The sequence below is a fragment of the Nerophis ophidion genome, linkage group LG28, assembly GCF_033978795.1.
Source record: "Nerophis ophidion isolate RoL-2023_Sa linkage group LG28, RoL_Noph_v1.0, whole genome shotgun sequence".
NCBI lineage: Eukaryota > Metazoa > Chordata > Actinopteri > Syngnathiformes > Syngnathidae > Nerophis > Nerophis ophidion.
The window spans coordinates 7149073-7166876 of NC_084638.1; the positions used below are offsets into that span (position 1 = coordinate 7149073).

The following is a 17804-nucleotide window of genomic DNA, read 5'->3' on the forward strand; positions in this document are numbered from 1 at the left end:
GTTCTCAACGTTGCTTCAACGTCTTGCGCGTCCCGGGCGATGCGTGAGAGAGCTGACCTACCTGAGCCGGCAGGGTGGCACAGGAGTAGTACATGGATGGTCCAACAGGGGCAGCGCCACCCTCACTGGGCATGTGGAAGGCGCTCCCGTGGGCTTGCTGGGCGTACGAGTCTCTCTGCGAGGGCGAGTCCAGCTGGGCGGCTGCCCGACTGGACGTCACCTGGAGAGGACGGCGGACGAAGCGACGTGAGGACGGGGCAAACAGCCAAGGGGCGGACAAGGCCTACCTGGTTGTAGCTGTGGACGGCCCCGCCCATATGGCCGCCGCGACCCGCCACGACTTCTCCCAGCGCCAGCGCTTGGTTGCTGTGGTAACCGGCAGCCGCGTAGGCATCCTGGTTGTTGAGCTGCAGAGCGCTGTGAGAAAGAAGTCCTTGTCCTGGAGAAAGAACGGGAAGACATCAGGATCTTCTGACCCCATCAACTTGTTGCTTTCTCTCCTTTCAAAACTTGAAAGTCACTTTTCATCATTGTCACGATCCGCTTTAAGACCCGGCTTATCTCCTGCCGCGTGGAAGCCTTCTCCCAAGGTTGTTTCTTCATGAGTGTAAAGATTTATTCAGTTTATGGCCTGGGGGGGCGAATCCTAACTCACTTGGTGTGTCCTGAACTGTACTTCCTGTTCTGGGACAAAAAAGGTGACCAGCCGACGGGGTCAGTTCTGAACCCCCATCTACCCACTTGGAGCCTATCCCAGCTGACTTGGGGTACAATGAGACTGGTCTCCAGCCAGTCCCAGAGCACATACAGACAGAACACCCACTCATCCTCACACTGCACCAACCATTGGCGTTCCTAGGGACCCTTTGGACTACCTTCTATAGCGGACATTGTTCAATATACCGTACATCTGTTTGTTTGTTTGTTCTCATGAAAACCAAATGAATCCAAGCGTTTCCATTTGAAATACGCGCAAATGCTCTTAGGTGTAGTTTGACCCTTCAACCACTAGATACTGCCAGAGTACCAAAGGTTCATATTAGACACATAGTGGCTTTGAATTTGTCATCAACTTGAACGTCGATTATCGATGAGTCGATAATTGTTAAGATAGTGGATCACTTGAGTCGATAATCGTTAAAGTCGATGACTAGTCCTCCACTAGTTTAACGATGAGACGATAATCGTTAAGATAGTCGACAACTAGTCCTCCACAATCAATGATGAGTCGAGAACGGTTAAGATTTTGACGATGAGTCGATAATCGTTAAGATAGTTGATCACTTGTTCTTCACAATCTTAACGATGAATCGATAATTGTTAAGATAGTGGATGACTAGTCCTCCACAATCTTAACGATTAGTCGATTCATCGTTAAGACAGTCGATGACCAGTGCACCGTCTTAACGATCAGTCGATAATTGTTAAGCTCGCCAGTGCACTAGTCAGTGCACTAGTCAGTGCACTAGTCATCGACTAGCTTAACGATCAGTCGATAATCGTTAAGATAGTCGATGACCAGTGCACCGTCTTACCGATGAATTGATAATCGTTAAGATAGTCGATGACCAGTGCACCATCTTAACGATCACGCAATAATCGTTAAGATAGTCAATGACCAGTGCACTGTCTTACAGATGAATTGATAATCGTTAAAATAGTCGATGACCAGTGCACCGTCCTACCGAGTCGATAATCGTGAAGATAGTAGATGACTAGTCCTCCACTATCTTAAAGATGAGTCGATAATCGTTAAGATGGTCGATGACAAGTATAACCTCTTAACGATCAGTCGATAATCGTTAAGATAGCCGATGACCAGTATAACCTCCTAACGATCAGTCGATAATCGTTAAGATAGTCGATGACCAGTGCGCCGTCTTACTGATGAGTAAATAATCGTTAGTAGTTAATAACCAGTGCACCGTCTTACCGATGAGTTGATAATCATGAAAATAGTAGATGACTAGTCCTCCACTATCTTAACGATGAGTCAATAATTGTTAAGATAGTCGATGACTAGTCCTCCACAATCTTAACGATGAGTCGATAATCGTTAAGATAGTGGATGACTAGTCCTCCACAATCTTAACGATTAGTCGATTCATCGTTAAGATAGTCGATAACCAGTGCACCGTCTTAACGATCAGTCGATAATCGTTAAGCTCACCAGTGCATTAGTCAGTGCACTAGTCATCGACTAGCTTAACGATCAGTCGATAATCGTTAAGATAGTCGATGACCAGTGCACCATCTTAACAATCACGCAATAATCGTTAAGATAGTCAATGACAAGTGCACAGTCTTACCGATGAATTGATAATCGTTGAAATAGTCGATGACCAGTGCACCGTCTTACCAATGAGTCGATAATCGTTAAGATAGTCGATGACTAGTATAACCTCCTAACGATCAGTCGATAATCGTTAAGATAGTCGATGACCAGTGCACCGTCTTACTGATGAGTAAATAACCGTTAATAGTTAATAACCAGTGCACCGTCTTACCGATGAGTTGATAATCGTTGAGAGTCGAATAACAGTGCACCGTCTTAACGATGAGTTAATAATCGTGAAGATAGTAGATCACTAGTCCTCCACAATCTTAACGATGAGTCGATAATCGTTAAGATAGTGGATGACTAGTCCTCCACAATCTTAACGATGAGTCGATAATCGTTAAGATAGTGGATGACTAGTCCTCCACAATCTTAACGATTAGTCGATTCATCATTAAGATAGTCGATGACCAGTGCACCGTCTTAACGATCAGTCGATAATCGTTAAGCTCACCAGTGCATTAGTCAGTGCACTAGTCATCGACTAGCTTAACGATCAGTCGATAATCGTTAAGATAGTCGATGACCAGTGCACCATCTTAACAATCACGCAATAATCGTTAAGATAGTCAATGACCAGTGCACCGTCTTACCGATGAATTGATAATCGTTAAAATAGTCGATGACCAGTGCACAGTCCTACCGATGAGTCGATAATCGTGAAGATAGTAGATGACTAGTCCTCCACTATCTTAAAGATGAGTCGATAACCGTTAAGATAGTCGATGACCAGTGCGCCGTCTTACTGATGAGTTGATAATCGTTGAGAGTCGATGAACAGTGCACCGTCTTAACGATGAGTCAATAATCGTTAAGATAGTCGATGACCAATGCAACCTCTCATCGATCAGTGGATAACCGTCAAGATAGTCGATCACCAATGCACAGTCTCAACGATCAGTCGATAACCATCAAGATAGTCGATGACCAGTGCACCGTCTCAATGATCAGTGGATAACTGTCAAGATAGTCGATGACCAATGCAACCTCTCATCGATCAGTGGATAACCGTCAAGATAGTCGATGACCAGTGCACCGTCTCAATGATCAGTGAATAACCGTCAAGATAGTCGATCACCAGTGCACCGTCTCAATGATCAGTCGATAATAGGACTGCAACTATTCTCATAGTCGACTATTCATGGACTATCTTAACAATTATCGACTAATCGTTAAGATTGTGGACTAGCTATGGACTATATTAACGATTATGGACTAATTGTTAGACTAGTCCACTATGAGAATAGTTGCAGTCCTAATTGAAGCAGTGTCCTCCTGTAAAGAAAGTCGGTGAATAGTCGATGCTCTGTGGCCCCGACATCTCTCACAGTTTCTGACCTCCTTTTAAAAACATTACTTTTCCGGCCTGCTTCCTTCCTTGCTTTAACTTACCTTCTCCTTGTGCCGCAGGGCCACAGTTCCAAGGGTAATTACTGCACAAGAATAGTCCGGGTCTTAGGAAAATGTTATTTTACCCAGGATGATCATTTGTAGCATGAAGGCAACAAACAGGAGACAGCCGGTTAGTCTTTGTGTCCGAGTCAGACCAGCACCGCAAAATAAGACGTTACAGGTCTACAAAAGCCGGGGTCGCGGACCCCTCCGCTCTGGAAATCAATCCGGCTCTTTAGCCTCTTTGTTGCCTGCTCCCTTCGCGAGCTCCCACATGTTTTTGTTGTTTGTTTTTCTTCCAATACAGGAGCGAGAGAAAAGTGCATCAATTTCCAACTGTCTGCCTGACCTTGAATGCGAGTCCTGCGGGAAAATGTGTTTCTCTGACGCTTCAGGAATCAACCTTTCTGCAAGGCCAAGTAAACCATGGTCACACCTCATATTTGGAGCAGGCTTCGGGGCATTAACTTTTGTGTAAGGTTTGTGGTCAGATGAAAGAAAAAGTGAGCTGTTTGGCCACAATACCCAGCAATATGTTTGGAGAAGAAAATGTGAGGTAAGCTCAGTTTGGAGGGGGGAGAGAGCATAAGACGCAACAAAGTGCAGACAATGGTTGGCATTTTAACCGTGGTGAAGAAGCAGACACTTTCAAATAAGCAACGAGAAGGGAAAAGAGTCACTTTCCTGGCAAAATCTGAGGATAATGTCGTTCTCCGGGTGTTTTGTAAAGTATTCAAGTCTTTGTAACGGCATAGTGACTGAGGCATAAAAACAGAAGCTGTTGGCAAATGGAGCCACCCTGGAAATGCATTTGGCAGAGTGCTAAGAAGTAGAGTGAAAGGTTCCACTTGGCGTGAGTAGAACTGCATCATTTAAGGAACGTTAGGCTCAGGGAACTGGGTGAGTTTACTGGGTCAAGGCCTCGTGTCCAATATGGGCTGGTAGTGGGTCAACACCCACTAATGCAATGGAGTGGAAGTGCCTCAGCGCGCGCGCGCACACACACACACACACACACGTACACACACACACGCACACACGTGTTTGTACTTCGTACCTTCTGGAGACCTGAGAAAAGTGCCTACCTCTTGAGGACACACACATTTGTGTAGTTCGTACCTTCTGAAGACCTGAGAAAAATGCCTCCCTTTTTAGGACCAGCCTTTACACACACACACACACACACAAAATCACACACACGTGTTTGTACATCGTACCTTCTGGAGACCTGAGAAAAGTGCCTATCTCTTGAGGACACACACATTTGTGTAGTTCGTACCTTCTGGAGACCTGAGAAAAATGCCTCCCTTTTTAGGACCAGCCTTTACACGCGCGCGCGCGCGCACACACACACACACACACACACACACACACACACACACACACACACACACACACACACACACACACACACACACACACACACACACACACACACACACACACACACACACACACACACACACACACACACACACACACACACACACACACACACACACACACACACACACACACACACACACACACACACACACACACACACACACACACACACACACACACACACACACACACACACACACACACACACACACACCACACACACACGTGTTTGTACTTCGTACCTTCTGGAGACCTGAGAAAAGTGCCTATCTCTTGAGGACACGCACATTTGTGTAGTTCGTACCTTCTGGAGACCTGAGAAAAATGCCTCCCTTTTTAGGACCAGCCTTTACACACGCACGCACGCACGCACGCACGCACGTGTTTGTACTTCGTACCTTCTGGAGACCTGAGAAAAATGCCTCCCTCCTTAGGACCAGCCTTTCTAGATATATAAAGAAGTGTATTTACAACATTAATAATATATACATACTATGGAAATATATAAAAAAAAGCTTGTTGTGAAAAATTTGTTGCAATTTCACAAGAAAAAAGTCACAATTTCAGAAGAAAAACATAGAATTTTGACAGCGTTATAATAAAACTCATTTTACTCAACACAAGTCAAAATTATACAAAACAAAAACCTGAACATTTGTGCAATATTATGATAAAAGTTGAAATTTTACTCATTAACAGTCGCAATTTTACAGGCAATTTGAGAAGTCGTATTTTAAATAATTTTACTTGACAATAGTCACAAATGTATTAGACAACTTTAAAATGTTGACAATTTATTGAAAAGAGTCATAATTTTACTTGACAAAAGTCACAATTTTGTAAGATAACTTAAAACCGTTGGCAATATTATAATAATGATTGGAATTTTACTTGGCAAAAGTCATGATTTTACAAAAAAAATTTCACTATTTTACAAGAACAACAAAAACATTGGCAACATTGTGATAAAGGTCAGAATTTTATATGACAAATTTCACAATTCTGCATTAAAAGTAATCATTTCACACAAAAAAGTAATCATTCTACGAAAAATACTGCAATATTAAAAAAACTGAAAGTATAAGAAAAAAGTCGATACATTGTGAAAAAGTGACTGCTTTTAGTAAAAAAAAAAGACGTTTAATTATTTGTAATTGTTTTTTAATCTTCATTGTTTACAAGTTATTACAGTATGTCTCTATATACATATTTATTTATTTTTCTTAAATACATTTTGGCCAAAGGGGGGTGCATTTTAATTTCTTACACACACTTGTTATTTCATATGTTGACCAGAGGGGAAATACTTACTATCTTACACACACTTGTTATTTCATATGTTGACCAGAGGGGAAATACTTACTATCTTACACACACTTGTTATTTAATATGTTGACCAGAAGGGGAGCACATTAAATTTCTTACACATACTTGTTATTTCATATGTTGACCAGAGGGGAAATACTTACTATCTTACACACACTTGTTATTTCATATGTTGACCAGAAGGGGAGCACTTTAAATTTCTTACACACACTTGTTATTTCATACGTTGACCAGAGGGGGAGCACTTTTAAAAGCAACAAACAGTCAACCCTTATTTTGATAGATTTCACCACCAGGGGTGCAAATTCTTTAGCTGCCATCTTGTTTTTTTCATATATTGCTGCCTTTGCACCAGTCAATGTTTACTTTTGTATGCACATTAAATCAACCAAAATTCCTGACTTTGGAGCAATGTTCACGGACTCTAGTATTAGGCTCTCTATGATTTACGTCATCACTCGTTCACACCTCCTCATATGGAAGATACTTTTCCTTCTTCATGTCTCAAGAAGGGTAGGAATACAAGGACACACATACACACACACACACACACACACACACACACAACAACACACACACTCTCTCTAAAAACCGTGTAGTAGTACAGGACCACCACTTTAGGTGTGTTTGATACGGTAGTAGATCCTCATAAATACATGAGACCACTCCAACGCTGAAAGGTTCCGCCGAGTCCATTTAACATGAGCCAGTGGGACAAACTGTAACGACTAAGGCGTGTTTTGGAGAAAAATACATTAGAGTGGGGGTAATGGAGTGGGCACAATTGTGCTTATTTTGATATCTTGAAGATTTGGATGGAAGCACCTCCAATTGCCCTACTCCAGCCTGCCACCGTAGACTCCATTTCCTACCCTGTGTTGCAAGTTTTGTGGATTCTATGTAACATGTTTTAATGTGCTAATGCGGTTTTTTTCCCCCTTGGCCTCAGTCTGGACTGCCTGTGAATCTGAATTTCCACTCGGGGATTAATAGAGTATTTCTCATTCTGATCTTTTATTTTTTTCCTGTGCCATGACTAGGGAAGGTTGTTTGGATTAGGTCATATAAGTATATTAATTATTATAAATGGATATTAAGACTGTGTGAAAGTTTGATTCCTAGCTCGTCTACTTCCATGACGACCTTCTTATAGTTTTGCAATCGTTCAGAAATATCAAGAAGCTAAAATGCGCCAAGTATAGTACTTTTTTCCCCCCTGCTCCATGACTAGGGTAGGTTGTTTGGATTAGGTCATACAAGTATAATTATTATAAATGGATATTAAGAGTATGTGAAAGTTCAACTCCTACTTCGGTTACTTCCGTGACAACCTCCTTAAAGTTTTGTAGTAAATATCGAACAGCTAAAATGTGTCAAACATGGATAAGTGCGGAGGGAATGGGTGTAATTCTGATTTTTTTGTTGTTGTGCTGGTTACTTTTTCCCCCTGCTCCATGACTAGGGTAGGTTGTTTGGATTAGGTCATACAAGTATAATTATTATAAATGGATATTAAGAGTATGTGAAAGTTCAACTCCTACTTCGGTTACTTCCGTGACAACCTCAAAGTTTTGTAGTAAATATCAAACAGCTAAAATGTGTCGAACGTGGATAAGTGCGGAGGGAATGGGTGTAATTCTGATTTTTTTTTCCCCTGCTCCATGACTAGGGTAGGTTGTTTGGATTAGGTTGTAAAAGTATAATTATTATAAATGGATATTAAGAGTATGCGAAAGTTCAACTCCTACTTCGGTTACTTCCGTGACAAACTACTTAAAGTTTTGTAGTAAATATCAAGCAGCTAAAATGTGTCAAACATGGATAAGTGCGGAGGGAATGGGTGTAATTCTGATTTTTTTTTTTGTGCTGGTTACTTTTTCCCCCTGCTCCATGACTAGGGTAGGTTGTTTGGATTAGGTCATACAAGTATAATCATTATAAACGGATATTAAGAGTATGCGAAAGTTCAACTCCTACTTTGGTTACTTCCGTGACAACCTCAAAGTTTTGTAGTAAATATCAAGCAGCTAAAATGTGTCAAACGTGGATAAGTGTGGAGGGAATGGGTGTGATTCTGATTTTATTTTTTTTGTGCTGGTTACTTTTTCCCCCTGCTCCATGACTAGGGTAGGTTGTTTGGATTAGGTCATACAAGTATAATTATTATTAACGGATATTAAGAGTATGCGAAAGTTCAACTCCTACTTCGGTTACTTCCGTGACAACCTCCTTAAAGTTTTGAAGTAAATATCAAGCAGTTAAAATGTGTCAAACATGGATAAGTGCGCAGGGAATGGGTGTAATTCAGATTATTTATTTTTTTTGTGTTGGTTACTTTTTCCCCCTGCTCCATGACTAGGGTAGGTTGTTTGGATTAGGTCATTCAAGTATAATTATTATAAATGGATATTAAGAGTATGCGAAAGTTCAACTCCTACTTCGGTTACTTCCGTGAAAACCTCCTTAAAGTTTTGTAGTAAATATCAAGCAGCTAAAATGTGTCAAACATGGATAAGTGCGGAGGGAATGGGTGTAATTCTGATTTTTTTTTTTTTTGGTGCATGGATGCGTTTTTTTTTAACATCCACACAGTGAGCAGGTTGCGTTTTATAGGTGACACAATTTGTTGAGTTTTTGTGCTGTTTTCATTCCCCCCCCACCCCCCTGCATTATGACTAGGGTAGGTTGTTTGGATTAGGTTGTATAAGTAAATGCTGTACAGGGTTCACATGAACGCACAAATCACTAACATTGTCCAGGAGATGGCGATAAAACGGCAGCTGATATACCGTCAGATATTTACTTTCAGACAGTTTGGACATCCAAACCCCAAAGCCAGAAATAAAACATGCACATGTTTCATCGTGGATTGTCCCTTCTTCCCTCCCTTAATGGAACACAGAGAAAGTGGCTTTTCTTTCCCGCATCCCAGCCGGGCAATCTCCATTGACACACCTTAATATTTCATACCTGGTCTATTTTCAGTTAGCCTTTAGAAGTGTGCACGGGCAAATGCACGCGGCTGTGGGCGACCCGCCGCATGCAAAGCCCCCGATGGTCGATTAAGATGCACACCGCATCGCCAGCACAAAGCAAGAAGACAAAGTTCACCCTGATCTACTCAGCGGCTTTTTGTTTTTGCCGATTCAAATGAAACAACAATATTCAGCCATTATTCAACGACTCCAAAAAACTGTTGATTTACAGCCAGTGAGCATCACTTTTCAATAATTTGGTGAGACATGGACAAGGATAAGACCTTCTGGAGGAAAGATGCAACAAAAATTGAGCTGTTTAGCCACAACACCCAGCAATATGTTTGGAGGAGAAATGGTAAAGCCTTTAATCCCAGGAACACCATGCCCACCGTCAAGCACGGTGGTGGTAGTATGATGCTGTGGGCCTGTTTTGCTGCCAGTGGAACTGCTGTTTTAAATGGGACAATGAAAAAAGGAGGATTAGCTCCAAATTGTTCAGGACAGGCTGGAGGTTGGGTCTTGGGCGCATTTGGGTGTTCCAACAGGACAAAGACCCCAAACATACCTCAAAAGTGGTAAAGGAATGGTTTAATCAGGCTAGAATGAAAGTTTTGTAATGGCCTCCCCAAAGTCCTGCACAATGCGCACCATGAACTCCATTGTAAAAATGACTGTTTATATGTTTGTTGTTTGTTCTTTTTTATTTTATGCTCAAATTTACCTCGTTCACATTGGTTATGTTTGTAGTTTATGTTACCTTGATTTCGGCGACGGTGTCATTTTGATAATTGCTTTTCTTTATGTTATGATTTTAGCTTGTCCTGAAGAATTTGGAGGTAATCCTCCTTTTACATTGTCCCATTTAAAGCATCAGTTCCATTGGCAGCAAAACAGGCCCACTATGCTTGACGGTAGGATTGGTGTTCCTGGGATTAAAGGCATCCCCTTTTCTCCTCCAAACATATTGCTGGGTATTGTAACTAAACAGTTCCATTTTTCTTTCATCTGACATCACATGGACAAAGATAAGACTTTCTGGAGGAAAGTTCTGAAAAAGGAGGATGAAGCTCCAAATTCTTCAGGACAAGCTAAAACCATCAGACCAACCCTCCCGATTTTCGTGGGAGACTCCCAAATTTCAGTGCCCCTCCCGAAAATTTCCTGGGGCAACCATTCTCCCAAATTTCCCCCGATTTCCACCCGGACAACAATTTCGGGGGCGTGCCTTAAAGGCACTGCCTTTGGACAGTCGCATAACATATGCGGCTTTAATACACCCACAAATGAATGCAAGGCATACTTGGTCAACAGCCATACAGGTCAAACTGAGGGTGGCCGTTTTAACTTTAACACTGTTACAAATATGCGCCACACTGTGAACCCACAACAAACAAGAACGACGTGGGGCGGTATAGCTCGGTTGGTAGAGTGGCCGTGCCAGCAACTTGAGGGTTGCAGGTTCGATTCCCGCTTCCGCCATCCTAGTCACTGCCGTTGTGTCCTTGGGCAAGACACTTTACCCACCTGCTCCCAGTGCCACCCACACTGGTTTAAATGTAACTTAGATATTGGGTTTCACTATGTAAAGCGCTTTGAGTCACTAGAGAAAAGTGCTATATAAATATAATTTCACTTCACTTCACAAACACATTTCGGGAGAACATCCGCACCGTAACACACATAAACAAATACCCAGAATCCTTTGCAGCATTTAATCTTCCGGGACGCTACAATACACCCCATACCACCAAACCCCCGCCCCCTTAAACCCCCCCCTCCTCATCTCCCGAATTCGGAGGTCTCAAGGTTGGCAAGTATGGTCGCAGCTTTCTGCGGGCTTTGTTCCCCCGGGATGCAGACGGACCACTCCAGACAAGGCGTGCAGGTAGGAACATGACTTAATCTTCAAAGTCAAACACGTACCCAAAACAGGGAAAAAGTAGAAGAAACAACGTGCCGATCGCACGGGAAGCTAAGCCTACCACTTAGCGCAGGAAGCATCGACTAGGAGACAAGAAATACTTAGGTAAGAGGTTGCATGTAGCAAACAACGAAGCCAGGCCGACTGACTGGCAAACGCAGGATTAAATGGTCCCTCTGATTAGTGCTCGGGAAACAGGTGAGCGTCCCGAGACATGTGGCCACAAAAAACAAACTCAAGGGTGCACAAAAAACAGGAACTGAGGGAGTTGAACATTGAAACATAAGCGACGAACCACTATTGGCTCTTATTTAAGTCATTTAGCTTTTGCCCTAAAAGCCGTCCTGAATCCAGAGACTTAGTCCCTGACTTTGAAACAATAACAACAATGACCAACACACTATTTTATACAAATGCTAATACAGATCTAGTCACTTGTACTATACTCGGTATAATATCGACATCTGGATCGATCACCACTACTTTACACTGAAGCTTTAGTTTAGCGGTTAGCTTGATGTGTTTTCCTGATTCATTCCTTTGCCTCTGATCCTTCAGTGATATTGGAAGAAACTCAAGTTTATTTTCCACCACAGCGGTTAGGATTCGTTCCCTAGAATCGGCTTCGTACTGTGGATAGACGACTCGTTTGTTGTATCTTGATAAATAGCTTTGGTACATATCGGCGGAGCTCATTGGTCGATCAGTTAAAAAACGCAAAAAAAGCCACCATGATTGTTCTAATGATCGGGATAGCCTTCTTTCTTAGAAGTTATTTCACTATTAATACCATATTTTATTAAAAATGACAAACAACTATGTTCCGTCACCTAAAAGACAAAGCTGTCAATTCCCGGCTGACTACAGTATATATCGTTTTTTTTTTTTAAATATCACCCGTTGCGCATACCTTTCTAGAAACAGAACCCTTTTTGGGGCCACGTGTCAAGAAAACCGAGAGGACTTCTTTGAAATGACAAAATATGGCTCCGTCCCCAGGATTCGGAAACTAAGACCCAGCCTAAGGAAAGCAAGAATGATCACTCACCGCCTCCAAGAAGGCATGCAATCAAAGATCAGCAGGCAAGGTCTTTTGGGACCAGCATGGTGTGGGGGTGGATACTGAACCCAGAGGCCGAAAAGGACTCCGCCGTCATCAAGACCTTTTACAAGTTACCCAGAGTCCTGCAGCTATGAGATCACTGCTCACCACCCTTACTCTCAAGACCTTGCACCAGCTGACTTTAACCTCTCTCCACGTATGAAGCAACTTTTGATGATTTTTTTTTATCGTAAATAACAACTCCTCCTCGGTGGAAGTAATCATAGCTTTTAGAGAAGCTTGTCCTTCAGAAACTAGCCTGATGACTAAGCCACTTGTGCAGAAAATGTGTCTGTCAGATGTTGTCAGTTTTACTCCATTAAAGATGATGAAAGGAATCCAAAAGGTGCTAAAAAAAAAACCACACAGATTCTTATCTAAACCCCGGCAGTATTGACAGAAAATACCGAGTGAAGGACAACACGTTCACTCTGAAACTTGGTTATACCGACTTTGTTATACTGAGAAGGCTAGAGGTACACTTTCACATTGGAAAAGAGAACAAACCTTGCCATTCGCTCGCTAGAACTTACAACACAATGACTTCATCGCAAGGAAACAAGTCCATGGATCTTCATATCCATCCAGGTCGTGGTATTCTCAGGGCACTCATTCGATCGAAACTTGACTGTTCAGTTTGTCTTCAAAGACCATTGGCCTCTCATTAGTACATGCTCATAGAGGTCAGATCTAGTCTTGGACTGAGATTGGTCAGATATAGTCCTGAAGCTGTTACCAAAACCCCAACTTTGTATCCTCCAACCCAAGGAGAAAACAAAACAAAGATACAATTAGGCCTTGTTAGCATTGAGGTATTGTGTAGCAAACTGATCGCCGTGGAAAGACCACTACCAGACCCAAATCAGTCGGACTGGAATCACCCACGTTAGCATTCTGTTCAGTTGTATCAGTTGTAAGCACAAAGGTTTCCTCAGTTCACGCTCATAGAGGTCAGATCTCGTCCCGAAGTTAGCACCAAAACTCCAACTTTTTATCCTCCATCCCAAGAAAAAAACAAAACAAAGATCAATCAAGTCATTAAAGTACAATTAGGCCTTGTTAGCATTGAGGTATTGTGTAGCAAACTGATCGCCGTGGAAAGACCACTACCAGACCCAAATCAGTCATTAGACTGGAATCACCCACGTTAGCATTCTGTTCAGCTGTAAGCACAAAGGTTTCCTCAGTTCACGCTCATGGAGGTCAGATCTAGTCTTAGACTGAGATTGGTCAGATGTAGTCCTGAAGATGTTACCGAAACCCCAACTTTGTATCCTCCAACCCAAGAAAAAAACAAAACAAAGATCAATCAAGTCATTAAAGTACAATTCGGCCTTGTTAGCATTGAGGTATTGTGTAGCAAACTGATCGCCGTGGAAAGACCACTACCAGACCCAAATCAGTCGGACTGGAATCACCCACGTTAGCATTCTGTTCAGTTGTAAGCACAAAGGTTTCCTCAGTTCACGCTCATGGAGGTCAGATCTAGTCTTAGACTGAGATTGGTCAGATCTAGTCCTGAAGCTGTTACCAAAACCCCAACTTTGTATCCTCCAACCCAAGGAAAAAACAAAACAAAGATCAATCAAGTCATTAAAGTACAATTAGGCCTTGTTAGCATTGAGGTATTGTGTAGCAAACTGATCGCCGTGGAAAGACCACTACCAGACCAAAATCAGTCGGACTGGAATCACCCACGTTAGCATTCTGTTCAGTTGTAAGCGCAAAGGTTTCCTCAGTTCACGCTCATAGAGGTCAGATCTAGTCTTGGACTGAGATTGGTCAGATCTAGTCCTGAAGCCGTTACCAAAACCCCAACTTTGTATCCTCCAACCCAAGGAAAAAACAAAACAAAGATAAATCAAGTCATTAAAGTACAATTCGGCCTTGTTAGCATTGAGGTATTGTGTAGCAAACTGATCGCCGTGGAAAGACCACTACCAGACCCAAATCAGTCATTAGACTGGAATCACCCACGTTAGCATTCTGTTCAGTTGTATCAGTTGTAAGCACAAAGGTTTCCTCAGTTCACGCTCATAGAGGTCAGATCTCGTCCTGAAGTTAGCACCAAAACTCCAACTTTTTATCCTCCAACCCAAGGAAAAAACAAAACAAAGTTCAATCAAGCCATTAAAGTACAATTAGGCCTTGTTAGCATTGAGGTATTGTGTAGCAAACTGATCGCCGTGGAAAGACCACTACCAGACCCAAATCAGTCATTAGACTGAAATCACCCACGTTAGCATTCTGTTCAGTTGTAAGCACAAAGGTTTCCTCAGTTCACGCTCATGGAGGTCAGATCTCGTCCTGAAGTTAGCACCAAAACTCCAACTTTTTATCCTCCAACCCAAGGAAAAAACAAAACAAAGATCAATCAAGTCATTAAAGTACAATTAGGCCTTGTTAGCATTGAGGTATTGTGTAGCAAACTGATCGCCGTGGAAAGACCACTACCAGACCCAAATCAGTCATTAGACTGGAATCACCCACGTTAGCATTCTGTTCAGTTGTATCAGTTGTAAGCACAAAGGTTTCCTCAGTTCACGCTCATAGAGGTCAGATCTCGTCCTGAAGTTAGCACCAAAACTCCAACTTTTTATCCTCCAACCCAAGGAAAAAACAAAACAAAGATCAATCAAGTCATTAAAGTACAATTAGGCCTTGTAGCATTGAGGTATTGTGTAGCAAACTGATCGCCGTGGAAAGACCACTACCAGACCAAAATCAGTCATTAGACTGGACTCACCCACGTTAGCATTCTGTTCACTTGTAAGCACAAAGGTTTCCTCAGTTCACGCTCATAGAGGTCAGATCTCGTCCCGAAGTTAGCACCAAAACTCCAACTTTTTATCGTCCAACCCAAGGAAAAAACAAAACAAAGTTCAATCAAGTCATTAAAGTACAATTAGGCCTTGTTAGCATTGAGGTATTGTGTAGCAAACTGATCGCCGTGGAAAGACCACTACCAGACCAAAATCAGTCGGACTGGAATCACCCACGTTAGCATTCTGTTCAGTTGTAAGCACAAAGGTTTCCTCAGTTCACGCTCATAGAGGTCAGCTCTCGTCCTGAAGTTAGCACCAAAACTCCAACTTTTTATCCTCCAACCCAAGAAAAAAACAAAACAAAGATCAATCAAGTCATTAAAGAACAATTCGGCCTTGTTAGCATTAAGGTATTGTGTAGCAAACTGATCGCCGTGGAAAGACCACTACCAGACCAAAATCAGTCAGACTGGAATCACCCACGTTAGCATTCTGTTCAGTTGTAAGCGCAAAGGTTTCCTCAGTTCACGCTCATAGAGGTCAGATCTAGTCTTAGACTGAGATTGGTCAGATCTAGTCCTGAAGATGTTACCAAAACCCCAACTTTGTATCCTCCAACCCAAGAAAAAAACTAAACAAAGATCAATCAAGTCATTAAAGTACAATTAGGCCTTGTTAGCATTGAGGTATTGTGTAGCAAACTGATCGCCGTGGAAAGACCACTACCAGACCCAAATCAGTCATTAGACTGGAATCACCCACGTTAGCATTCTGTTCAGCTGTAAGCACAAAGGTTTCCTCAGTTCACGCTCATGGAGGTCAGATCTAGTCTTAGACTGAGATTGGTCGGATCTAGTCCTGAAGATGTTACCGAAACCCCAACTTTGTATCCTCCAACCCAAGAAAAAAACAAAACAAAGATCAATCAAGTCATTAAAGTACAATTCGGCCTTGTTAGCATTGAGGTATTGTGTAGCAAACTGATCGCCATGGAAAGACCACTACCAGACCCAAATCAGTCAGACTGGAATCACACACGTTAGCATTCTGTTCAGTTGTAAGCACAAAGGTTTCTTCAGTTCACGCTCATAGAGGTCAGATCTCGTCCCGAAGTTAGCACCAAAACTCTAACTTTTTATCGTCCAACCCAAGAAAAAAACAAAACAAAGATCAATCAAGTCATTAAAGTACAATTAGGCCTTGTTAGCATTGAGGTATTGTGTAGCAAACTGATCGCCGTGGAAAGACCACTACCAGACCAAAATCAGTCATTAGACTGGACTCACCCACGTTAGCATTCTGTTCACTTGTAAGCACAAAGGTTTCCTCAGTTCACGCTCATAGAGGTCAGATCTCGTCCCGAAGTTAGCACCAAAACTCCAACTTTTTATCGTCCAACCCAAGGAAAAAACAAAACAAAGTTCAATCAAGTCATTAAAGTACAATTAGGCCTTGTTAGCATTGAGGTATTGTGTAGCAAACTGATCGCCGTGGAAAGACCACTACCAGACCAAAATCAGTCGGACTGGAATCACCCACGTTAGCATTCTGTTCAGTTGTAAGCACAAAGGTTTCCTCAGTTCACGCTCATAGAGGTCAGCTCTCGTCCTGAAGTTAGCACCAAAACTCCAACTTTTTATCCTCCAACCCAAGAAAAAAACAAAACAAAGATCAATCAAGTCATTAAAGAACAATTCGGCCTTGTTAGCATTAAGGTATTGTGTAGCAAACTGATCGCCGTGGAAAGACCACTACCAGACCAAAATCAGTCAGACTGGAATCACCCACGTTAGCATTCTGTTCAGTTGTAAGCGCAAAGGTTTCCTCAGTTCACGCTCATAGAGGTCAGATCTAGTCTTAGACTGAGATTGGTCAGATCTAGTCCTGAAGATGTTACCAAAACCCCAACTTTGTATCCTCCAACCCAAGAAAAAAACTAAACAAAGATCAATCAAGTCATTAAAGTACAATTAGGCCTTGTTAGCATTGAGGTATTGTGTAGCAAACTGATCGCCGTGGAAAGACCACTACCAGACCCAAATCAGTCATTAGACTGGAATCACCCACGTTAGCATTCTGTTCAGCTGTAAGCACAAAGGTTTCCTCAGTTCACGCTCATGGAGGTCAGATCTAGTCTTAGACTGAGATTGGTCGGATCTAGTCCTGAAGATGTTACCGAAACCCCAACTTTGTATCCTCCAACCCAAGAAAAAAACAAAACAAAGATCAATCAAGTCATTAAAGTACAATTCGGCCTTGTTAGCATTGAGGTATTGTGTAGCAAACTGATCGCCATGGAAAGACCACTACCAGACCCAAATCAGTCAGACTGGAATCACACACGTTAGCATTCTGTTCAGTTGTAAGCACAAAGGTTTCTTCAGTTCACGCTCATAGAGGTCAGATCTCGTCCCGAAGTTAGCACCAAAACTCTAACTTTTTATCGTCCAACCCAAGAAAAAAACAAAACAAAGATCAATCAAGTCATTAAAGTACAATTAGGCCTTGTTAGCATTGAGGTATTGTGTAGCAAACTGATCGCCGTGGAAAGACCACTACCAGACCAAAATCAGTCGGACTGGAATCACCCACGTTA

The 17804-nt window shown here is 42.2% G+C and overlaps 1 protein-coding gene across 6 annotated transcripts in view; it reads right to left on the bottom strand.

Annotated features, from left to right (window-relative positions):
• Positions 1 to 17804, bottom strand: part of ctnnd2b (catenin (cadherin-associated protein), delta 2b) — a 236984-nt gene that overhangs the window by 97285 nt on the left and 121895 nt on the right. For all 6 annotated transcript variants that reach the window (XM_061890179.1, XM_061890183.1, XM_061890182.1 and 3 more), the window contains exons 6-7: positions 288 to 439; positions 62 to 220 (exon numbers count right to left, since the gene is read on the bottom strand). In XM_061890179.1, the coding sequence (XP_061746163.1) occupies positions 62 to 220; positions 288 to 439 (311 nt within the window). The remainder of the gene's footprint in view (positions 1 to 61; positions 221 to 287; positions 440 to 17804) is intronic.